Source organism: Hippocampus guttulatus, chromosome 2 (genome assembly GCF_054856545.1).
Source record: "Hippocampus guttulatus isolate MCC_2025c chromosome 2, RoL_Hgut_1.0, whole genome shotgun sequence".
NCBI lineage: Eukaryota > Metazoa > Chordata > Actinopteri > Syngnathiformes > Syngnathidae > Hippocampus > Hippocampus guttulatus.
Window position 1 is genome coordinate 11,256,802 of NC_141262.1, and position 25,442 is coordinate 11,282,243.

The 25,442-nt window shown below is 42.3% G+C and overlaps 1 protein-coding gene across 1 annotated transcript; it reads left to right on the forward strand.

The window, feature by feature from the left end:
* Window positions 1-77: 77 nt before the first annotated feature.
* LOC147208519 (neuronal acetylcholine receptor subunit beta-2-like) lies at window positions 78-24,576 on the forward strand. Its single transcript, XM_086136783.1, has 6 exons — window positions 78-917; window positions 17,280-17,425; window positions 17,556-17,600; window positions 18,313-18,422; window positions 21,073-22,057; window positions 22,493-24,576. Exons 1-6 carry the CDS (start codon window positions 863-865, stop codon window positions 22,646-22,648), a joined length of 1,497 nt encoding a protein of 498 aa, XP_085992909.1. The 5' UTR covers window positions 78-862; the 3' UTR covers window positions 22,649-24,576.
* The last annotated feature ends 866 nt before the right edge of the window (window positions 24,577-25,442 follow it).

Below are 25,442 nucleotides of genomic sequence, written 5' to 3' on the forward strand. Positions count from 1 at the left end.
GACCTCCCTGGCGTGGGGAGGTGTAATACCTCCCTATGCTTCTAGATGATCACTTTCACTTGTTCATGTTTGCCAGCCATGTTGAGACCTATATAGGATTTTATGCTTCTCATACCGGACTTCATGTCAGAGCTTCCTCACCAGAGCCAGCCTCTCTGACGGAATGTCTTGATACCAACCTTCTTGTTGCTGATAATTATGATGATGATGATTATTATTTAGTAACGCAAAGAGCGAAACTAATTTCTTCAGGCTCTATTCAAAAACATTCAATTAACTTAATGAATAATCCCAACATTCTTCTTTTCACGAAGCTGGTTAGGTGGTTTTTAAATGCTCATCTCTGAGACATTATCTAAGGTCTAGTTTCTTCTCACAGATGTCCTCTGTTCATTTGGACCGAGTTGGCGTGCAAGTGGAGGCCGGCTGGGGAGTGCACTGGGCGCGCGGCGGAGCCATGTGAAGACCGGGGAGCCTGAATCTTTTATCGGAGGAATGACCACCTTGCAGACAGCACGATTATGACACTGCTGTTTTCTCCTGCATGGCCGCACATTTCTCCACTCGGCTTCCCGTTTGCATCGGGCAAGAGGACGTAAAACTAAGGGGGACACTGTGCTCTTTCGAGCCGGGAGCCGCTGCGCACAATCGGTGCGCTCCTGCAGACTGACTGCGCCCAGAAAGCGGTCAGTGGAGCGCTCCATGCCTCCGAGCCTCAGATAGACACTTTACCCCGGCGGGATTCAACGCACCGACGCCCTTTATACTACATTATTGTTCCACTCCAAGTCTGCTGCGGAAGAAGAGCACAAAAAGAGGGGGGCATCTGCAAGTTTACGCGCGTTTGCGCAGGTTCCGGACGATGGCGTTCCTGGCGAAAGCTGCGCTGCTTCTCCTGGCTGCCACAGTGCCACAAAGTGAGTAATCTCCTTTTTGAAAATCCTTCCATATTGGGACCGAGGGACTTGTACTTTGGAGCGTCAGTCAAAGAGGATCAAACATGTTTTGGCTGTTCCATCACCAAATCGTCACTTGTCACATGCGCGGCGCCGCGTTGACGCTTTCGGGGAAGCTTCATCTTCTTTACCTGTGTGAAATCTACAATATAACGTATTTGAAAAAACACAGAAACGAATGTCACGGTGGTTGTGAGCAAAGCGTTGCACATCTCACTTCCTAAAGTACTACTTTCTACGACAGTAAATGTGTTCGTCACTTCATTAGGTTCGCTCTGCATTCGAATATCAATAAAGAGCAGGATCAAACACATGGTTACTAAATTATCGATGATCAATCTCTCTCTATCTAGTTGCAGATTAAGTCTTCGTGGAGAGAGCTTTCTCATGTTACCTTGTTTAGCTACTTTCAGGAGTACAGTGTGTCATTGTTTATTGTGGTTGTGGTCTGCAGTGGCATAGAACTGCACAGCATCATACTGAGGGGTGTTCCTAATCATTTGACCACCTCTCGAACTGAGGTAACAAGACAAAATATTTCTATATGCCCTGAAAAGTACAATCAATAATTGTGTGTGTGTGTGTGTATATATATATATATATATATATATATATATAGTAGATATATAAATATGCAGTTAAATTGTGGAAAATGTGCAATAACACAAAATGCATACATTTTACATAGTTACACAAGGTGGTCGAATTACTTCACAAAGTACAGTATGTAGTAGATCAGGTATGGCAAACACACACACACACACACACACACACGCGCACACAAACACACACACACTGACCCCAAAAAGCAGGGAGGCAGGGAGGAGCAGGTGGACTGACCAAAATGTATATAACAAAAAGGCAAACAGGAATACACTGGAGAAACTAACTCAAAAACTCACTCAAATAAAGTCCAGCAAACAATCAACGTTGCAAAAACCTAAGACAAAACATGACACGTGCAAACAGCAACAATGACCCGACAGCGAGTGGTCGTGCCGGGAGTCCTTTTAAACAAACGAAATAATGACACAATGACCAACAGGTGTGCAGCTGCAGGCGGACTCCTACAGTACCACCTGTTGGCCACAGACAGAACCATGACATCAACAAGACCAAACCAAAACTTTGTCTTAAAGGTTTAAATGCAAATTCAAAGCTTGGGTGAGTTGAATGAGTACAAAGTATATTTGTAACTGCAGAAAAACAAAACACGTTTTATAAGTTCAGGTTGTGGCAATTACAAATGCCATACAGGAAAATATCAAAACAGATAAAATGTCAATGTGATTCAGTGGCTTGATCCAGAATGCTGGATACACTCTGTCAATCAATCCATCCATCCATCCATCTGCATCCATCCATCCATTGTCTGAGCTGCTTATCCTGACAAGGGTCGCGGGCTTGCTGGAGCCCAGCTGTCAGTAGGCAGGAACATGTGTGTGTGCGTGTGTGTGTGTGTGTGTATATATATATACTGTGTATATGTAATTATATATATATATATATACAGTATATATATATATATATATATATATATATATACTGTGTAGGGGCGGCCCGGTAGTCCAGTGGTTAGCACGTCGGCTTCACAGTGCAGAGGTACCGGGTTCAATTCCAGCTCCGGCCTCCCTGTGTGGAGTTTGCATGTTCTCCCCGGGCCTGCGTGGGTTTTCTCCGGGTGCTCCGGTTTCCTCCCACATTCCAAAAACATGCATGGCAGGCTGATTGGACGCTCTAAATTGTCCCTAGGTGTGAGTGTGGGCGTGAATGGTTGTTCGTCTCTGTGTGCCCTGCGATTGGCTGGCAACTGATTCAGGGTGTCCCCGCCTACTGCCCGAAGACGGCTGGGATAGGCTCCAGCACCCCCCGCGACCCTAGTGAGGATCAAGCGGTTCGGAAAATGGATGGATGGATATACTGTGTATATGTATATATATATATAAAGTAATCCCTCATTTATCATGGTTTGGTTAATGGGGACCGAAAACCTCCCTCGATAGACGAAAATCCGCAAAGTAGTGAACCCCACCGTGTAGGTATATGTACATGTGTATGAGTATAAATAATATTTATCAGGCAAAATTTAATGGTATACATGCATGTTTGTAGTAATTAACATTACTTAATGTTATATACTAATACATTTAAACATGCATAAGTTAGGTTAGGTTAATGTATGAATAACTAAATACAGTAAACACATACTGTACATGTAGTACTGTATATGTTGCTCTATATGACTCGCTGTTGTTTTGCTGACTTTCACTGGCTTACGCGGATCTTTTGTGAACTTTTTGCAGCATTTTTACTTTTTTTTTCATGAATATGTTTGTAAAAATCCGCGATGCACCGAGGCCGCGATAAACGAACCACGAAATAGCGAGGGATCACTGTATCTATCTATCTATCTATCTATCTATCTATCTATCTATCTATCTATCTATCTATCTATCTATCTATCTATCTATCTATCTATCTATCTATCTATCTATCTATCTATCTATCTATCTATCTATCTATAAAGAGCGAGAGAGAGAAAGAGAGAGCCTTCAAATTGTTGTGTGTGGTACCCTGGTCCTACCGCATAATATGTGGATCGGCAGCAATATGGAGGTTTCATCCCAGTGTTTTTTCTCAGGCCAACAACTGTTGCTTGACATGTTGCAAATGAGCTCTCTGGCAAGAGTTGACGAAGATGAGTCACTATGTTGGCACCTATTTGTATGTTGTTGCTCTCTGAGTACCACATCTCCTCTTGCTGCTGCATGCTCAGTGTTGAAAAGTTGAAGGAGGGATGAGTAGGATGAGGCTTGCAGCTTGCTTGCAATGGAGGTTCTCAAACTTTTCAGGTCCAGGGATCCCTGACAGAACCACAATTAATCATGACTACCATGTGTACCCTTAAATGCCGTCAAATAAAATGCCCATTTTAAGGAAAGGAATTGTAATGCTACAATAACAAAATCCGATAAAAAAAAGGCAGGAGAATAAAGTTGCATTTTTTTAAGGAACAATAATAATTTTAGAACAAAGATCTATGGTGGATGTAAAACACTCCTTGTTCAAATGCCAATTCTTCATGATACAAAAAAAAAAAATCAAAAAAAAGACAAAGATAAATCATCTGCATTTGGCTGGCAACCAACTGAGATAAGCTCAGGCATACCGGCAACTCTAGTGAGGCGAAGCATTTCAGAGAAAGTCTGGATGGATGGATGGATGGATGGGCTGAATAAATCATTTCAAAACTTTTTTGGAACGTTAACGGGACCTATAACTCGGACAACTCATTTTATTTTGCTTTTAACCTTTTTGAGAGGGGAAATAAATACAAACAATGAAAAAATGTTTTTCCACGTGTTTGTTGCGGTTCACTGAAATCAAGGTTGAACTTTTCAGACATAATTCCCAAAGGTACCGTATAGCGAAAAAAAAAATCCCAAACAATACTGCTTATCACCAAAAGACCACCATCCCTCCAATGAAGCAAGATGGCGAGAACATCACACAATTAGGGTGTTTTTCTTCAGGTGGAGGGGAATTGTGTAAAAAGACTTTATTCATGATTTATGTGTAAATACGTCACAATTACTGTATATGAGGGCTTTAATTGGCCCAAAGTCAAGGTAAGGAGTTGTTTGAATTGTTTGAGTTTGTTGGTTTTACTGGCTCACCTGCATCAATATGTAGTTATGCACATTTTAAAAATAACATGATGTTTTTTTGAAAATGAAAATAGTGGCCCCCGCAAACTACGGCTCCCATACCCCCAGAAGTCCTGAGAACCATTGCTCTAAAAGCTCGGTACTTTTCAAAAGGAGAAATATCACCATACGGTTGATAAGGTGAACACAGCCCTTAAAGTAGCATTGACGTTTTTACACCAACACATATTCACATCTTTTGTCGCCACAAAAAACAAAACAAAACAAGAAAACGTGACCTATAACCCAGACTGAAAATGAAATGAATGAGTGAGGGGGCAATAACCAATGAGGGTTAGATCTTAGCTTGTTCACTACCCTAAAAAGTAACCCGACAGGAAGCAAACATTGGGAAAGCAGCAGCCTCTTTATCCATTTTCAAATATGATGAGCTTTAGTTAAGCACAAATTGATTTGGTGCGAGTGTTTTGGTGAATAACCTTTGATTGTGTTGCAGTCTTAGCGCCTGTGAGATGATGGCATTCTTATTTTTAGAGGCAATAAATTATTGAGGTGTGGGGAGTGCAGCAAGGCAGACACTCGTGGATGTGTGTGTCTGCATCCATGTGTGATGAGACCTCCCGGTATTCTCCGCAAAGTCTCCCCAACCTCGTATGTGTCCCCTCCACTCGTTTTGGCGTTATTTTGACAGCTCAAGACTTCTCTACATACGTTTCAAACTGAGCCCCACCTTCCTTCGGTAGTTAAAGTAAAGTCATTGTGACGTGTCAGAATGGAATCATTGTTGAACCGTCTCCCCTTCTGAGGAGGATTTTCTTGGGCACTGTTGTCGGCTAAGAACTGAAAGTCTCAGTCAGAAAGTGCGTTCATGTAGTGTCAGAGATTTTCTCGGACAAAGTTAAAGAAATGACTCGGCACACGGGAAAATTGTTTTCAATATCGGCGGGAGTGGATCTCTGAGAGCGAACGGTGGTTTAGTTGCTCCGCGATCACACACTCGAACTCCCTTCTCGCCAATTCAGACTTTTATTGTAACATACAAGGAAAACACTGCCCCCGATATTTGCATACCGCACCCACGGTCCGGCCCCTCGGTAGTGATTGGTTACCTGTTTTTAAACATTGAACCACCAGTACGTTGGCGCCTTTTCTGTCTGGTCTACATCGACTTTGCGAATGGCCAATGTCGCCTGGGCGCGACGGGTGTTCTCAACTCGTCTTTTGTTGTTCAACCGCTGTTCCCGAATGATTCATTCCCCTTTTGTGACCGAGTTTCGCCCTCTCCCCCGTGATCGCCCACCTGCATTGACGTGCTAATTGTGGACTTCAACAGCCCTCCGGCCAGGTGGCCGGCGCCTTTGTGCACAGGCATTTGGGGGTGCTGGATACGCACCCAAACATTTAGATGTGCCCGGATTAAATGAAACTTTAAAGATGATACAATTTCGCTCATAGATTCCTCTAACATGTAGTCAAATAATGATACCAGTCCTTGGTCAGATTTACGATTTACTGTCCAAGACGTATTAATTATCATATAAAGGATGAAAAATATCACAGGGGTATGAGAAAAAGGGAAAAATAACAGTCTCAAGAATGTAGTGTGCGCATTCCTCCTCACATCTGTGACTCCATCTCAGCACTGACCCTATTGCCGATAAACAACCCTATTGAAGGATGGTTGAACATTTTAATCCAGTCAAGGAGCACACAATGTGTGCTCAGTCTATGTAAGAATCAGAAACATTTTTGCGTTTTTTCAGTCATCGCTTTTTGAAAGTGTAGTACTTTCATAAAAAGGTCACTGTAATAAAATATACATTTAAGACATGTACCAAAAATGCACAAACTAAAGAGAGTCATTAAGTGTGTCATCAATCAGTGTGCAATTGTGCAAATGGTGCTTGACTGACAAAGCTACAGCAACGAATACCGTAGCAAAGGGTCTGCAAATTGACAAACGTGTCAACTGCTCTTGGAATGTCTAATGTTTTTGGTGAGCATGCTTCAATGGAGCATAGCAGAGGGCAGAGCTGGAAAAATGGGATTAAGTCCAAGAGAATTATGCCATCCCGGAGACCTGTACATGTGTAAAAACGTAATAGTCTGAAGACTTACATCCACACCAGTTGCTTTGAATTAAAGCTCAACAAACTCAAGCGGCTTTTATTGTAAACAAATGATTGATTTTGCGCCTGGCTCGGATCCTGGCGGGATAAAATATGACATTGTTACTGTAGTCTAATCTCTCGAAAGCAACATGGTTCAAATTAATTTTCTCGTGTGATTCTATTAACTTGACAGTGCGCTTTTACTGCGGGGACTTCTTCCTCAGAATCAGAATCAGAATCAGAATCATCTTTATTGGCCAAGTATGTAGAACACACAAGGAATTTGTCTCCGGTATAACACGCTGCATTAGTATCATCGTAAACAACAAATCATTGAACCATTTTAGAGTAACCAGTAGCAGTATTTGTAGTACAAGAAGAGTGACTACGTCAGTGACTGTTTAAGGAGTTAATGGCTAGAGGGAAGAAGCTGTTTAAGTGTCTACTGGATTTGGTGCGCATGGATCTGTAGCGTCTGCCTGAGGGGAGTAGCTGGAAAAGGTGGTGGGCAGGGTGCGGGGATCCAGGAGGATTTTCCGTGCCCTTGTCTTGATTCTTGCAGTGTGCAAGTCCTCAAGAGTGGGTAGGGCGGTGCCAACGATTTTTTCCGCCGTCCTAACTGTCCGTTGAAGTCGGATTTTGTCCTTTTTTGTGGCGGCCCCAAACCAAACCGTGATGGAAGAACACAGGATTGATTCGATGACTGCCGTGTAGAACTGTATCGTTTGAACAGACGACTTGTTGTCTCTGGAGATTTGAAAGCTTGTCATTCATTGACTGTCCAGATGCTCCAACGCCCAGCGCTCGTCCTCCTCGCTCAGATATCTGCGATAGTGGAATGTGGAGTGCTGTGTGTACAATGCACCTCTGCTTTCTGGCGGAGCACCTCTTCTTTGTGGTCATCCTCACGTCCCGTTGCGTGCGTGACAAATGTGACAGCGTGGACGCAAATACAAAACCTTGTGTTTCTGTCATCCAAAGTTGCCAACTCACACACTTTGAGATGTCAGGAGACGTGTATCTTGCTGATGTCAGATCACCAGTGTTTGCACTACTGGTTCAGTCTGAATGCTGAACCACGCGCATATTCCTCCGTTGATTTTTGGCCTGAGTGACGTCGACGTGGAATCCGGCCATGCAGCTGTCATCTTTGGGTTTGCTGCTCTGTCTAACGCGACAGCTCAAAGACGACCGAAGGCCGTCGAGCAAGCAAAACAGCGAAGCAGTGTGTTTTTTCACCTAAACATGTCAAATGGCAGCTATCATTCAACCAAATGATGTTTCATGTCTTTGCTTGAAGGGATGACAAATTGTGCAATAACTCAGATTCTGTTAAAATAACATGGCACTACCATGCAGGGAAATGATGCTGCCAAATAATTAAACGTTGATTATGAGATGATGTGGAGGGTTTTATGACTTTGAATGCGTGTCATGCACAAAACGCTTCAGAAAAAGCAGAACTCACACACTTTGAAGTGAGGATTTGTGGTTTGCGCTGATGTCGCTACACAACATGATATCAACTGGACATAAAACGTCTCCATCCCCCTGTTGACCGGTTATTGTCTCTGAAAAAAATGAGTTGGTGAACTAACCAACGTGGACTGAAATTTGCTAGTCAACTCGACACCAATCGCAGTTGAAGTTTGTCAACTAATCGGATCAGATGTAAATTGCAGTATATCGTACCAGCAAGCAGCTGTTTTATACCATCCTTAGTTTACATCCTAAATTCTTTAACATATGTACAAATGACAAAATAAAGACAATTAAGATGATAGTACATTCAAATTTGATACAATCTAGCAGCTTCTACCAGCATTACAGACATGTTTATCAACGATTGTGTAACTTATATTGAAGGCGATATTGCACCCTTGATATATTTAGCTGTAAAGGTTTAGTGTATTTTTATTGTCTTTTTATAAAAAAGAAACAAAAACTATACACGATGCACACTGGCACTAAAAACACTTTAAAAGTCTGTATAAATACAAACATATTTCACTCTATTCAGGAAACAACCTTGTTTTATTAAATGTACAAAGGAGAAAACAGTGAAATCAGATGAGTAAAATGCACTGTGCAAAAGAAAACAAAAATACATTTGGAGTTTTTATCTTTTTATGTACCCTTTATATATCCAGAATGTGTTGCTCTGCTTCACAATGTGACGAGATGCCGGCCATCCCGCCCGCTGCTCAGTGGGACTTGGGAATTCCTCAGTTCAGTTTGCCTCCGGGGCGACTTCCTGAACTGGGAAAGCAAAAATTAAGCGCCATGAGCGGCCAGTTTGACCGAGGCACGCAACCCTAGATGGAGTTCCGTGAGACTTTGTCATTTACTCACATATGCCTCCAAGGCGACTCCCCAAGCTAGATAACCGAAAAACAAGCACCTTGCCCAACCACGCAACCCCACCACCGCAATGGATACCAGGGAACCATAGGGAGCTATAACCCGCCATCTGAAGCACCGCACCCGTGGGCCTCGGGTGGACACTCCTCTGGCCAGCGGGCCGCTCTACATACGGCCCGTAACCTAAACCTATAGCATTCCAAGCCTTTGTATGACCACCAGGATCACCACTGCAGTTCTTCCCATCTCCCATCATGACAGATGCAAAAACAAGCACTCCTGGTGCTAGTTAGGGATCATCCAACCTGTCCAGCTTGCACATGTATCTCATGGTGTCCTTTTCATCAAAGTGAGATGTGGATTCACTTGGACGGAACATTGGCTGATAAACGCAAATGTTATCACTGCTCTCTATTGTCAATCCTTCAGCTGCGATTCTGTCAGCATGGCAGTGGATCAGTCACGTGATGTCCAGAGCTTTATTGGTGGCATGGAGGATGCAACAATTTCACTTTTTTTTTTGAAAGAGGTGGGGATCCATGGGGGGGGGGGGGGGGGCGTTAATTCTCAACACACTTTTTTTTACATACTCTGGTGCCCATATAAAGAACATTTATAATATTTAAAATCTAGTATTCATAGATTCATCGCCAAAGGGGGTGGCAAAGGGTTTGGTAGAGACGGCAGCTGCCATACCTTGCCACCCTGTCAAAGCGCCTCTAATATACTGTAAGAGGTGTCCGGACTGGTCCACTAATATTACAATGTAGGTGATGTGATATCCCCATGGCAATGCTTTCAGAAAAAATCCACAATGAAGCAGTTCATTTTAGGTTGAAATTACGACACATTTGCAAAGGGAATGCTTGATTGTCTCCTATTCATTTTCCCAAATGAATGCTGTCTTGAAATGTGTTAGGAGCTTCATTTAGATGAAAGAAGTGCTTTGGTGCCAAGGAACTACTGTATGTGAATGTGAGTTGAGGGGTTTAATTTAGGTGAAACAAGTAGTGCTTTGGCACCATCTTGTGGCATCTCTATGCAATTATAAACCTCGTTGAGGGGCCTTTGATTACTTGCGGACTTTTGCTTTTCACGGCAGGGACTGGGGGCAAAACTATCTAGTAAAGCCAGCTATATTGATTAATTCACTTAACTTTGGTGCAAGCAACAAAGGTTCACTTCAAAAGTTCAACGATGCTGTGAGTGTGAGCGTGAATGGTTTTCTGTCTGCATTGGTGAAAAATGTATTTATAGAGCACATTTCATACACAAGGCAACTCAATGTGCTTCATACATCCATAAACATCACGCCTGAAAGCATTTACAAACTGAAGAGCTGACGACATTTCAAGGCAAAGCAAAGAGAACAAAAGTAGCTTTTTAAAATTCCTAAAAGAAGATACATTGACATCTTTGAAATGCCTTTACAGGTAAAAAAAAAATGAAAGACTGACCGACCGATCTGAAAAGATATTGGAAGGATGACTCACAGACTTTCGTGCCCACCTCATCTTATTCCTTTTATGTGCAGCATAACAGCTAAATGGGGCTTCGCCATGTTTGCTTTGAAACCGAGGCTCCACTAATTGACCCGAGTTTGCAGACTTCAGAGCCCCAATGGGTTTGTGTTGGGTTTCTAGTGTTGTGTAGTCTGTTTTATGCCCGAAGTCAGCTGGGATTGGGTCCAGCTCACAAGCTCACATCCCTGAACAGGACGGATGGCTTCTTCTGTGCTCCCCCTACAGTTATGATTCAGAAACTACCGATAAGACACCGGCACTGAACTTGTTTCATTTCCTGTACTCATACAAAACACGCTAATTAAATACATTGAGCTTATGAATATGAAATGAATCATCTCTGAGCAGTCTTCTGAACTGCTCAGACGTTTGCATGTTTACAGAGCTCTCCAGACACATCTACAATTCTAAAGTGCAAAAGCAGAATGTGATCCTTGAGTTGACTCGGAGATACATTTGGAGTGAATACTTTTGTTTTGAATCGAAATTGTTGGGTGTTGCTGATTGTGATAGTTCTGCATTTATGGACTCGGTTGTGCTTCACTGCCTCTGTACACGTGTCCGTGTCACTGCGAAATGAAGAATTAATCAATTTCCCCTAGTGCTTGTCCTCATCGGGGTCACATGTGGGCTGGAGCGTCTTCCAACTGACTTAAGGCGAGAGGCACGGTACACGCTGGACTGCTCGGCAGTCAATGGCAAGGCACGCATTGACAAAAATACTATTCAAACTCACATTCACAACTATGGTCAATGTAGTTTGTGTTATCATGTTTTTTTGGAACATGGAAGACGGATTACCCGGAGAAAAAGCCACGCAAGTACGGAGCGAGCATATAGACTCCACACCGTATGGGCTTTGAGCTGAGATTCAAACCCAGAATATCTCGTGTGTGGCAGACACACTACGGACTGATATGAATAACTCAATTCATTTTGAACAGTATTTTAGACAAGATGTTAGAGGCAGCTGAGGTCACCAGTATTCATATTTTCACATGGACTGATTGCCTCGCAGAGCTTCAAAGTCGTGACTACTCAAATAAAAGCAAAGCTAATTCTTGCTACTACTTAAAGATCAGCAAGTAACATATCAGGCAACATATTTTGTATTATTCTAGGCATAAGCGGTTGTCCCTTTTGGCTGTAAAAACAACCATTGACATCTTGTCCCAGCTACATTTGCTTTGTTCAGTTTTTGCCCCGCGGTTTCGGCTGTCCTGTCAAGCAAACACGATTCATGAATAGCAAACCAGGCTGTCACAAAGGCCAGAAATAACACAGTAACCAATAGACGAATAGAATGGAAAAGCAACACGAGGTTAGCAAATGTTTGGACATTTTCAACATTTCTCAGGAAGTTGCAGCGCAGCTGTACATCACTGCAAACTACAACTCGAATAAGCATTGTACAATTAATACCTCTCTGTTCAAGTCGATCAAAAAGGAGCATACAGTACTATGAGTTTTGCAAAGACAGACGTGTTGCGCAGCAATAATATATTGAATCCCATTAGATTGTGCTGGTGTACCCCAAGTGTTGAGAATGACGAAAACAGGTAAATGTCTATCTTGTAAACATAAAAATTATCCACATGCATAGGAAGCAGATGATCACCACAATGGTGCTTGTGTAGAAGCAACCTACATGTGCATCTAAAGGAAAGGGGCTCAGGAGTTTTCATGGAACCCCCCCCCCCCCCCCCCCGAAAAAAAACCTTTGGCAGCGTGTTTGAAACCAGCAACTGTCACTGAAGCTCTGTGACCCAGTCAGACTGTGTGCTGTGTTGATTACATGGATGAAAACAGCCCTACGGTGACTATGTGTTCGTGTTCGTGTGTGTGTTTGTGTGTGTGTATGTGTGTCAAATCTTGCTCTTGTTGTACGAGCTGCATATCACGCGCATTGCTGACATGCAACATACCGTATGTGTAATAAATAGACATGGTATATATTGATGCTCCTTAATTTTTGCAAGAGAGGTAGTCAGTATGGACAAATACATCTGTTTATGAGCTCACGCACACACACACACACACACACACGCACACACACATGCAAGAACACTCGCAATTCTTTCATTACCCTTTCAATCGAGCAGCATGCCATTTTGCTCAAGCACCAAATTAGTCAGACCTTGCAGCACGACATTTAAACATCACTTCACCAACTATTGCCGTGGGCATGTGCGTGAGTGAATGTGCGTTTCTCATCTTATACGATCCTTTCAATCTACGCTGGTCATTGAGAAGAGATCAGCAAATACCAGGAAGAATACTTTGAATCTCTGGTTTATTTTGAATCATTGTCAAGAAATCTCTCAAATTGGGTGGCATTTTGGGCATTCACTTTGTAAGAAGATTCTAGTAGGTCAGAATGTCCTGCTTCCATGAAATTCATGTGGAGGCCAATAATATGACATGGGCGGTAAAAACTTTTCAAAATACTAATTTGCGACGACAAAAAAAAAATCCATTTATAATCACAAAAGAAGTTGTTTCCACGAAATAGGCACGACACGTGTAAGGAATAGTAATCTGTTTTCACAAATTAATTTATGGCCATACGATGCAAGTTTTTGTCCACCAAATAAGCATAACGTGAACAAAATACTAATTTGTGTCGCAAAATAAGTTTAATATGCACACCAATACCTCATTTATGGCCTCAAGATTTGAGTCCCTAAAATAGGTATAATGCAGGAAAGAAATAGTAATTTTTGGGCAAGAAGTACTCATTTGTATCCACAAAGCAGCTGTGGCTCCATATTGGACAGTCGGCTCATCAATGGAGTGCACCTTCCCGAAAACCGTCAGAGGTCGACGACAGGGATAAAGACAAGGAACAGCAACAGTATTGAATTTTATTGTCGACTGGCTATGACATTCGGAAAAACCTGCTATTGCAGGCTATTGACAAGAACAGAGTAAGAGGAAAAGGCACTTAACGAACATCGGGTATTGTAGTTTCTCTGAAAGGTGGCACACCTTTTGCCTCAGTCCAGCGTGTACACATGATATGTATTTTGTGGCAACAGCTTCGGTTATTTTGTCCGGATTCCAATGATTTCCCATCCATGCAATGTGTGGGGCTTTCTATATCCACAGAAAGACGCACCTTTTCCGACAACTGCTCGTGTTTATGATGTCACTTCAACCTGTTTCTGTTCACCCATTAAAGCCAAACAATGGCATCTTATCAGAGGAAGCGCAAACATCTACCTGTGCGCGGCGGCAGGATGAAACCAAACGCGTTTACAAGTGGCCCCGGGGAACCAGTCAGCATAGCTAATCACTTCAGACACACACATTATGCAACATGAGGCCCCCTCGACACCCCACGTTAGCCTGATTTGAATGCATCGTCCTGATAAGCACTCGGCTGAGATGATGAAATTAGGGAAGTCAAAATCAGAGAAGTGGAATGTGTATTTAGAGGCAATTGCACTCTGTGCTTTGACATTTTTGGCAAGGCGTCCAATGAAATAAGATTGCACAACAGCCAGAAGATATTTTGGTGTTAGGGAATAACATTTGTTGAGATGCTTGCATTTGTTCTTCCAAGAATTTACCAGTACAATTTCATTGTAAGCATATAAAGAAGACAGAAGCGCCTGTGTTACCTACGCAGGTAATGTGTTAAGTAACTCTTTTTAAAATTCATTTATTGATATGGTGTAAAACCAACACATTTCAAACTTGACTCTTGAGCACAATGCCTGGAGCAGGGGTGCCCATTAGGTCGATCGCGATCTACCGGTAGATCGTGAACTGGTCACAAGTCGATCGCGGGGGTGTAGAGGAGAAAAAAAACCAAACAACCATTTGTTGAACCACCAGTTCTGTGTGCTAACTTTTTACAAGACACGATTTTTCTTTTTATTTGAATGCCTAAAGTGATGATGCCTTTTGTTGTGCAATCTGAGGCCGCGCTGCGTTCGCCGCCGTTAACGTGAAGTTGTCGATCCATCTGGAAAAGGATTTTCCATGTGCATAACATTTTTTTGTGTTAATGTACACTGCACCCTCATGATCCTGTTAGTCTCATTTTCACAAAAAGTATTTAAAAAATAAAATAAAATAAAGCAGGTACAGTAAATCTTTAACTTACGGTGGCGCGTGACCTGCGTCATCGCAAGTTGTGAGCGCTCAGCAGTCTCCTAATGCAGCTTGTGATCAGAGCTGTTGCGCTATATCTTTTATCGCTGTCATTATTCTCATTCAGAGTTTGTTTTGTGTACAATTCACCGAGGGCACGGGCAAAGAATAGGAATCTAGAGGGGCGAGGGAAGCATTTTAAAACGGTACGCGTGAGCTACGATTGTTAACAGGCTGCAAAAGTGTGTCGCATGCCTCTGTGTCGGGCTGTTGCTCATTATGGCGTGCGTGTATATGTGCGTGCACGTGCTTATCTCCCTTAAATTTAATTGTGTAATTATTGACACCGGAGTTGTTACCCTATACAGTAATATTGATAATCATTGTGATTCACCCTTTGCCATGAAAGTCAATAAAGGCCAGATTACAGGAGTCTAAGAGATTGTCCTCTGGTGTGCGGTGTTTTCAAACTCTTTTTTTTTTTTTCCATCTTCTGCTTGGAAAATTTGAGGGGCTGACAGCTGTAAAGACGTTAAACCTTGTGGAGTCAATACAAGAAGACGTTGGCACATCCCTCCGTAATTGTGAGGTGAAACATAACGATAGTCAATTAGGAAGCGACCTGAAGCTCGTGCTGTTGCTGGACACAAGGAGATACTACGGTGCTCTATTCTTTCTACTTTTTTGTGTTTTCCAACAGTCTAGATCCCCTTTGGCACCATACTGCCTCTCACAGGTCAGTCCTGGTGCTACAGCAGACATTTGGTTTACAGATGGAGTTCTCGGATTGTTGATTTTTTGGGGGGTTATTTATTTATTTTTTGACTGCTGTCCCAAGTGCCAGGCTACCGAAATGTCCTCAACTCTCGATTTACAAATGCACACATATTTTACAGACATACGTGTAATGCCAAATTACACAATGCCACATAAAAAAATGTATTTATGCACGCAAACACCAATGTATTTGTCGATGGTAAACCTGCATACTTAACATTATTTTCAGTAAGGCTGTTGCATAGAAGACTGGCCATCAGTCAAACGAAAATCACATCACTGTTTTTACTTTATTTTATTTCTAAAGCCTTCGTGATAAGCAACTCAACATTAGTATTTCGCCATTCAAAAATATCTACTTTTGTTTTTAGAAATCCATGCTTCAAATGGCGTGGGCACAATCATCTTGGTGGGCGGGCACGTCCCCGAATCACCCGCCCGTGGTGATGGGTCTGATGGGCAAGTGCACCCTCGGCACCTCAGCACGAGTCAACCGAGTCGCCTGTTGGCGGCTCGCAGCTGAAATGTCTCAAAAATATGATGTTTCAGCTTCACGGGGCACTGGACTTGATTTCCCACTACAGTGTATATTCTTATGAGAACGTGTTTTGCATCTGGCTTTATTTTACGCAAATTAGGTTTTGGCCATTGAGTTACAAAAAGAAAATACGCTGACTGAAAAAGTATGTTTGGATGCACACATATTTAGCGTGTCAGTGCTATCAGATCCAATTATCTTGCCCGAATGTAACCATTGAGCCAGATTAAAGCTTTGCTTTCCTAAATTGTTTTGAAGCATTTGAACCATGTTGTCACATGTGGATAAGTGTTGCTCAACACAAAATGAGCAGTTAGAGACATTTATATGCAGCCGTGTGTAATTCCATTGCGTGCACTAATGTATGTTCATCATGGCTATTTAGGTTGATGCTCGATGTTTTAAATTCCCCCTCTGGCTGGCATTTGGATCTGCAAGTTGTTGTCGCAAACAGTTGCATTTTTGCATTAAACACAAATGATATACAGGAATCTTCTTTTTTTTTGGTTGTTTTTTTTGTGTGTAAAATCATTGTTTTGTCAAGCATGAATCTTTATCTTCGATTTGAAATTAAGCCATTTTGGGGTTTCATTTAACATTGGGACATTTTTGTTGATCTTTGTTTTTGAACACAATGCGAAAAAGAAAAGTTATACTTTGCCCACATGATGCTGATTAGATGAAAAACAAAAAATAGCCATGTATACAGTATAGATGGGCCATTACAAGGTTATTTCTAATTTGCTGCATTATACTGAAAGATGCATCCATCCATTTATTGCCATTTTCCTCATTATGATAACTTGAGCCTGACTTTGAGGAAAATGCAGAATACTGGTTTGCGAGCTAGTCTCAAACTGTCGACAACAACCAGTCACACTCACGTTCATACAATACTTGCGGCAAATTTGGACTAGTCTTCAATAAACCTAGCTACCTAATCTGAATGTTTTAGAATGCCAGTATAAACTAGAGGGCACAGCGAAAACACACGGAAATATATCGATTTCTTTTGCCATTACCTGTGTACCTCTTATTTGCTTTGTAGCTGTGAAAAATAAAATAAGATATAAACATCTTTTCCCCACCATTTCCACAATTTAAAATGACATGATCGGATCGGTGCATTCCTAATATCTTTATTTATGTGTATGCCAGTGAATGCACGGTACCTTAACCACAGTACTGAATAGCACAATTTGTTGGTGTGTGTGTGTGTGTGTGTGTGTGTTTGTGTGTGCCTGCAGCTGCGTTGTGTGCAGAGGTGGAGGAACGTCTGGTGGGTCACCTGTTGTCTGCAGATCGCTACAACAAACTGATCAGACCGGCCGTCAACAACAGCCAGCAAGTCACCATTTACATCCAAGTGTCACTGGCACAGCTCATCAATGTGGTGAGGAAGATCAGCCGTGCTACTTCTTAAAATGCGATCATGAGGATGAGTGATGAGTATGATGATGACAAAGAAGATTCCTTTTAAGAGGCATCAGGATGTGCGTCAGCCTTCAATTTGTGTTTTTCAGAACGAGAGGGAACAGATCATGACCACCAACTGTTGGCTCTCTCAGGTTTGTCTTCTCTTGGTCTCTTGTCTTACCTCACGCTGTAAGACTATAGTCAGACTAACTCACAAACAAAAAGTCACGACATGGCAGCCAGCATGCGGATAGAAGCTTCATGCTGATGTCGCGGCTTTAGCGCGCCTCGTTGTCACGGCACGGAATAATCCCTGCAATGAGGAATTTCAGCCTTTGGAGGCTTTAAGTGGATGTGCTGTTTTCGAATGGCTCTAACATGCATTGAAATAGCTAAAAATAGATTCAACAAATGCTCGACAAATCAACATCAGGTTTTTCTGGTTGTCCTAGTGATTGACATATGATTGTTGATCGTGGAGAAGGGCGTGGTTTCAGGCAATCAGCGGACACGCCCACGGCATTTGAGAGGTTATTCTGAAGCCTCATTTTTATATACTTGACCATTTTTTTAATCGTTTCAATTTCACAGGGTAGTTACCACTGTTTTCTGTGGCGTATCAAATTTCAAGACATTTTCATGAAAATGTATTCATGTTCAAATATTCCGAAAACATTTTGTAAAGACACACATTTGAAGGTATTCCAATTTATTGATCAGCTTCCAAGTCTTTCAATGAGTGTCATTACCACCCCATGACCGTACATATTTTATTGCTTGACAATCTCTGATTGTGTGTTTCAGAATGAAAATACATGAGGTTTTTGTTTTCTCACTGTCTTTATTTTTCTAAACAATCATCAGGTGTGGAACGACTACAGATTAATGTGGGACCCCGATGAGTATGATGGCATCAAGAAAATCCGCCTCCCGACACAACACATTTGGCTGCCAGACATCGTCCTTTACAACAAGTAGAGTTGCAACAAATGAAACAACAGACGCATGGGGTTACACACACCATCATCATTGTTTCAATGGCAAATCATTTTTCGATAACGTTTTTCATATCCACTTCGTTCATACACGTACCATCTTACTGTCGCACACCTCTTTTCGGATATTGCACATATGGCAACATTTCAGAATGGAAACAGTATTTCAAGGAATGAGAGATTATCAAGCCTTTGGCACAGTTTAAATCCGAACGGTCATTCAGAGTATTTTGTTAAGATACGACTCATTTCCTGACCCAAAATCTCAATCTTTTGCTTTGTGTTGGAGTTGCGTCCGCATGTCATACTTTACGGATGGCAATAACTCTTTACATTGGTTGTTGTAATCACTGCTTGTTTGTTGTATCAACATGCATTTTATTGAGAGTGTATTTGAGCTTTGGGATATTTTTGGTGGCGAAAAAGTGGTCACAATTTTATTTATTTATTTTCTGTGGTCAAAATTGAATTATTAAATAAATAATGACAATAGAATATAAATCGAATGGAAAATAAATGATAAATATGACTTATGATTATATTATACAAATTATCATTATATCAACTAATTTGAAATTGAAGAATTGATTGTGTATCATTTAACTACTTGGGACATGCCATACATCCAATGGAATAGGTGTCATATAATGAAGGGAACATTGTTTAAGAGACTTATCATTGTGCCGGTGTGCGTGCAAATGTTTGGCCACTTGACCTGAACGTCTTCTTATTCCACTACACTTTCATGATGACTGAGTGTATTTGATGAGGATACAAAAGGCACTTTATGTTGACATTGACCCCGACTGGGAAAGTAGTCCGACACTCTGTGGGAAGGGGATGCAAAGAGGAGTAGAAAAGACAGGACAGGACGGGTGTAGTGAACAAGGCAGTGTTACCATTATGTGGTGGGAGGGGCTATGCAGAGTCAAACTCCGCTGTAAAAAATCTGATCGTAAATGAGAGGACACCCCAGAAAAATAACATAAACATCAATCAAGGGTCCTGTAAAGCAATTCAAGAGTGGTCCCCCACCAAGCGACTAAATCCAATAGGGGTGTGCATCATACCTGTGAACTTGTACGTTTTCACCGTATTTTATAAGTTTTTTAAAAAATCATTTCAAATCATGTACGGCGTATTACAACTTTTATACGGGGGGGGGGGCAATTGTGAACTGAACTCACAAAGACCATTTTGGCTCAAATCCAGATCGTCTCACCTGCTGGTAGCCAACGACAATGCCGTCATCGATCGCTACTATTGTCACGGCAAACCAGCAAAAGTAATCCTCAATCGTATATATTTTTTCATCGTTGCGTACAGTCGGATTAATAAATCATGATGTGCGCATGCGCGGTCAACCCTTGTACGGGTTTTTGTTGCTTTTTAAGGGGAATCGTAATCATTTATAAGGGCAGCTATGAGCCGAGGTCGACAGGTATGGTGCATGCTCGTGAATCAACACCACCACACACGGATGTGAGAATCAGTGATGTAGGCAATTATAAAACCACTACTCTCCTACCTCTTGGGAATGTTTATAAACAATGATGAGAAATCAATCATCTCTATATGTGAGATGGTTGCAGCTCATCTGGTTGTTTGGATATGCTTCATGTGTGTTGTGGTCAGTAGTGGCGCACCGCTGTTTATACTTGCCTCGTAGCCATGACACTCATAAAGACAGATTGCCGGTCAACGTTATGACCGCGCAACCGGCAAAATGGATCCCGAGGCCAAATGATAAAAGATGATGGGGGGTAGAGGTTACAGAATGAAGAAGTAGAAAGTGCCCGGTTTTAGTGTTGTCGACATGTCCTCTCTATGCCTCTTTTCCTCGCAATAGAAAGTGAACGCATTGCCGGACTCCTGACCTACTTTATAATTGATAGTCTATGTATCTATAATGCATCGCCTGTAGCTTGGGTGAGATCAAGTCCAAAGGCACATCTCAGCACATTGGAGAAAGGTGAGGGGGCGACTGTTGACATCCTGCCGCAGTTTGTTCTGATATGGGTTTTCCCCAAGGATGATAACATGTAACACTGAACTTGCTAAAAGGAGCCATTTAACAACTTTGTAATCTTCACAGAAGCAGTCCTGAAAACTGTTAAACAGACCAAAATCCAGATGTCAGCTGGTGAGACAGGGCGAGAGGCTGTCGATGCATATTTGGTGTGATTTTGAACAAAGGCGAGAGTGTGGAAAGAAGTCCTTCGTTGAGATTTAAACATTTCGAACGAAATGCCCATTCTAATTTCCACGGGAAGGTGCATTCCAGGGTACTGGAGCCCGAATAGATAACGCAGTAGAACATGCTTTTGCTGCCTTTTAACTCCCAGAGTCACAGAAAGAACAGAATTTTGTGAGAGCAAGGCCCTGGACGAAACATCAAGCACCACTAAGTCAGAAAGACATATTTTTACGAGTACGGTCACATCTCAGTGCAAGCTGATTCCCTTTCAACTTTTATACATTGTAGAACAAGAACTTTACAAGTTTCATGAGAGAGACAATCAAAGATACCGGGTGTTGTATACACAATGATCCAGGCTGGACTGTCGTGATATTTTTTTCGATGCGTTTTTGACTCCTTCGTCTTCATCTTTCCCTGTCCGTCCCTCAGTGCTGACGGCACCTACGAAGTCTCCTTCTACTCCAACGCGGTGGTCTCCAACAACGGCGAGGTGGCTTGGCTCCCTCCCGCCATCTACAAGTCGGCCTGCAAGATCGAAGTCCGCGACTTTCCGTTCGACCAGCAGAACTGCACCCTGAAGTTTCGCTCATGGACGTACGACCACACCGAGATCGACCTCATCCTGCTGAGTGACTTTGCCAGCCGCGACGATTTTAAACCCAGCGGCGAGTGGGATATTGTTTCGCTGCCGGGACGCAAGAACGAAGACCCGGATGACATCAGGTACCTGGACATCACTTACGACTTCATCATTAAGAGAAAACCTCTCTTCTACACCATCAACCTGATCATCCCTTGCATCCTGATCACATCTTTGGCCATTCTGGTCTTCTACCTGCCATCAGACTGCGGTGAGAAGATGACGCTGTGCATCTCTGTGCTCCTGGCCCTCACTGTGTTTTTACTCCTTATCTCAAAGATTGTACCGCCCACGTCTTTAGCCGTGCCTCTCATCGGCAAGTACCTGATGTTCACCATGGTGCTGGTCACCTTTTCCATCGTCACCAGTGTTTGCGTGCTCAACGTGCACCATCGCTCCCCTAGTACGCACACCATGCCTCCTTGGGTCAAACGTGTCTTCATGTACCGACTTCCCTCCTACCTTTTCATGCGGAGACCAGGCAGATCCAACATACGTGAAAGGTTCCGCAAAAAACACCAACAGCGATCGTACTCCGAGAAGAAAGCGGGAGCAGATGCGGGGACAGCTTCTCTGGGACTGGCGGACTCCTCGTCGTCCTTCTATGTCAACGAGGAATCGGCCAAACGCTACGGCTGGACGTTCAGCGACTTTGCCGACAACACAGAGTTCAGGAGGAGGGCGACACTGAAAAGCAGCATCGATGTGGAGGATGCCGTGGACGGTGTGCGCTACATTGCGGACAAGATGAAGAGTGAGGACGACGATGAAGGGGTAGGCTTTTGGAAGGAAGTGCCTCAATGTGTGTGTGTGTGTGTGTGTGTGATGTGCAAATACGCCAAATTTTTGTCAACTCCTTCGATTTTGCCTGTTTGTCTCAAAGTCTTCAAATGAATGAATATCATCCATTTTTTATCTTAACATCATGAAAAAGATATGATTAAAGGCAATTTGAGCACATTTTCTGTTTCAAAACTGTGTATCAAACTGGTAGTCCTTTGCATGAATCAGTAGCCAAAGAGTCATTTTCACTTTCAAAAAGGTTGGTGACCCCTTGGCCGATCGTGTTTGTCTCAATTAATGGCCGCATTAGGATAGAATTTTTTTTTTCTATACTAAATTAACTCAAGAAAATGAAGCCTGACTGACATAAAGGAGCTTTGAAATTGGTAAATATATTTTTTAACACTCACCTCTGTCTTGTTACAGATCATTGAGGATTGGAAGTACGTGGCAATGGTGATCGACCGCCTCTTCCTGTGGATCTTTGTATTTGTATGTGTGGTGGGAACTGTGGGCCTCTTCATGCAGCCTCTGTTCCAGAGTTACAACACCCCCATTGTTGAAGAAATGGACCAGAACTGATGGATGACATCTGTACATTAAAAAAAAAAAAAAAAAATCAACCTTAATTCCGACTCCACTCTGCAAAGCGCCAAGCCACTCCTTTTATCACGTTACAGTTTGTCCACCTCACCTGCCACTCATTTTAGCCCTCTTCCTTAACACCTGCTCCTGAACTCACGCCCCAGCCTTTTTATCCTCCACGTGTCCTGCCTTCTGATCAAGCAGCAGAACTGAGATTTATCTGATTTCGATGACGAGACTGCTGCTCTTGTTGCTTTCATTGAATCCAAGTCACTAAGAGTGAGCCTCACTGAATAGGATATTGCTCAGATCTGGGACCATGTTTACAGTGTTGGGTCCAAATTGATCTTTCTTGTATGACCCTCCCTGATTTCAATGATACTTTATATTGACCCTGGAGTAACTACTTCTACTAGTTCACCCTAAAGTTGTTTGATGGCATTTAGGTCAAGTTCTTCGGCACTAAACTCATTCAAGCTTCCACTGATGGACCTTGATTTATGCAATGGGGCACAGCCATGCCGAAACAGAAAAGTGGTTTCCACAAACTCACTGATGCCCAGAACATTCTGTTAGGATGAATAATTAACATTTAAAGGGAATTCAAGGGAGGAAAAGTATGCTCCAAGACTTTATTCCATCTTTTGTAGTGTATTGTAGATTTTCTCGGTGTCAGCAACTATTTTGAATTTGTCATCCTGACTTGCCAATCCAGTAGTGGAGATAAATATAAATTCAAAATGCTAAGTGACGTTTCAACAACGTCTTGTTGATCTGCACAAATCAATAGTCCTGAAAAATGAGTGAGGCCTGTTCTTCAATTGCAAAAAAACCCCAAAAATGTATCTGTATGTCCTTTTGCAGCATTGCACCAGTAAGCTGAGTTATGTTTTTATTTCTTCAGAAAAGTCTTCAAAAGCAGACAAAAGCTCCCAGCAACTCCTAGCAAGCATTAATTAGGAGATAAATCGAATTGCCTTCTAGAGTGCATCATGAGTTTTCCTTGTGCACTGGATATCACATAATAAACCCTGATGGCATGTTAATGACATGTTAATCGGCTCAAACCGAACTAAGACTTTGTTCTCCTTTGACCTCTTTTGGAGGGTTTTTTTCTACTCTCCTGGCTCCACATGCATGAAGCAAAATCCTCATTTATTTTCCCAAGAGCCCAAAGACAACAACAAAAAAACAAACAAACAGAGAAAGACTTTAAAAAGCAAATTCAATGTGCCAATAAGGAAACTAACAATGATGTGGATGCACAGAAGAACATCCCCTCCATGTGTCCTCTCCCAGTAGCACACATGCTCTAATATTCCTGAGCTGCGCAAACACTGAAGAGCAGTTTGGAACATTTCACCCTCACACACACACACACACACACACACACACACACACACACACACACACACACACACACACACACACACACACACACACACACACACACACACACACACACACACACACACACACACACACACATTTTAACATGCTGGTTCGTGGACTCAGACTGGGAAACAAGACGCTGTGGGACTGCTTGTGTGACTGTAAAACCACAAAATTGATGACCTTTATCTTATAAAAGGTACTAACGAGGAATTAATTTTATATGACCATCACCAAGGAAATTACAGCAAGAACATTTTATCCTGACAGGAACAAAGAAGCCAAACAGCCGCTCCTCTTTCTAGTTTTTCCTGTTTAAAATTCTTATCTGTTTTCAGAGATGCATTCAAGTACCTATTATTTCTATCAAGTATAAGTTACTGTCATAACATCTGTCACGAAGGCCAATGTGCGTTAAAAAAAAGGTGTCCTGCATCTTTTGTTTTGAAGTCATTTATCTTGTCTTGTGGATGGATGTGAAGAAACATGAGTCACTGTCAGCTAACTGGATCAATAAAGGAGAGTGAACGCAACACGCTGATCTGATGAAACATGAATTGTTCATTCGCTTCTGCTTTGCCTGACTCAGCAATATGAAGAGAGGCATCACACCATTTAACTCGGCTAACGGCTTCGTGTCGTGGCATGACGGATTCTTGTCCACAGATTTCAATTTTCCATCAATCTTCATCAAACTACCTTGTACTATTAACTTGTATCCAGCCATCCATTTTATGTACCATTTTTTTATTAGGGTCACAGGTGAACTGGAGCCCATCTTAGCTGACTTTGGGAAAGACCCTAGCTAGTCACCCACAGTATTATCTGGTATCTCAGAAATGATTCAGCTACTTTTGAATGGCCTCTGACACAAGAGACAGGTCCGGTGTAGCTAAAGATTTTTGTCTGGTGTTCTACGCGAGACAACTACAGTACTGATTTTGAATGGAGGATAACATTAATTCCCCAAACAGCTCCAGTTGGTTCAAAATGCTTCTGCTCACCTCTATCTTGTTGCTTGAAGAAGCTTCCCACGATTAGTTTGAATGCAATTTTCTGTAAATTGCCAGCCAAGATGGTTTTGCAGACCTCAGAATTCATTCTACTGCAGCCATCATGAGTTACATCACCACTAAAGACTAGTGAGCCAGTTCCAGAAGCCGCCATGCAAGCCCAAGCCATGACATTACCTCCACCATGCCGCACTAATGAGCTTGTGTGTTCTGGATCATAAGCAGATTATTTCCACCACCATACTTAGGCCTTTCCATCACTTTCGTAGATTTTAACGGTCTCATCAGTCCAAAAAAACTGAGTTCCAAAATTTGTGGCTCATCTCAAAATTTTATCTGGCCTTCTGATTCTTTCTGCTGAAGAATCTTGTGGGATGGCCTATATG

Excerpts from the sequence above, each read along its gene's own strand:
- LOC147208519 (XM_086136783.1), top strand. The coding sequence starts at position 863 with ATGGCGTTCCTGGCGAAAGCTGCGCTGCTTCTCCTGGCTGCCACAGTG. Across the intron at positions 918-17,279 it reads GGCTGCCACAGTGCCACAAA|CTGCGTTGTGTGCAGAGGTG; the intron begins GTGAGTAATCTC and ends GTGTGCCTGCAG. Across the intron at positions 17,426-17,555 it reads TGGCACAGCTCATCAATGTG|AACGAGAGGGAACAGATCAT; the intron begins GTGAGGAAGATC and ends TGTGTTTTTCAG.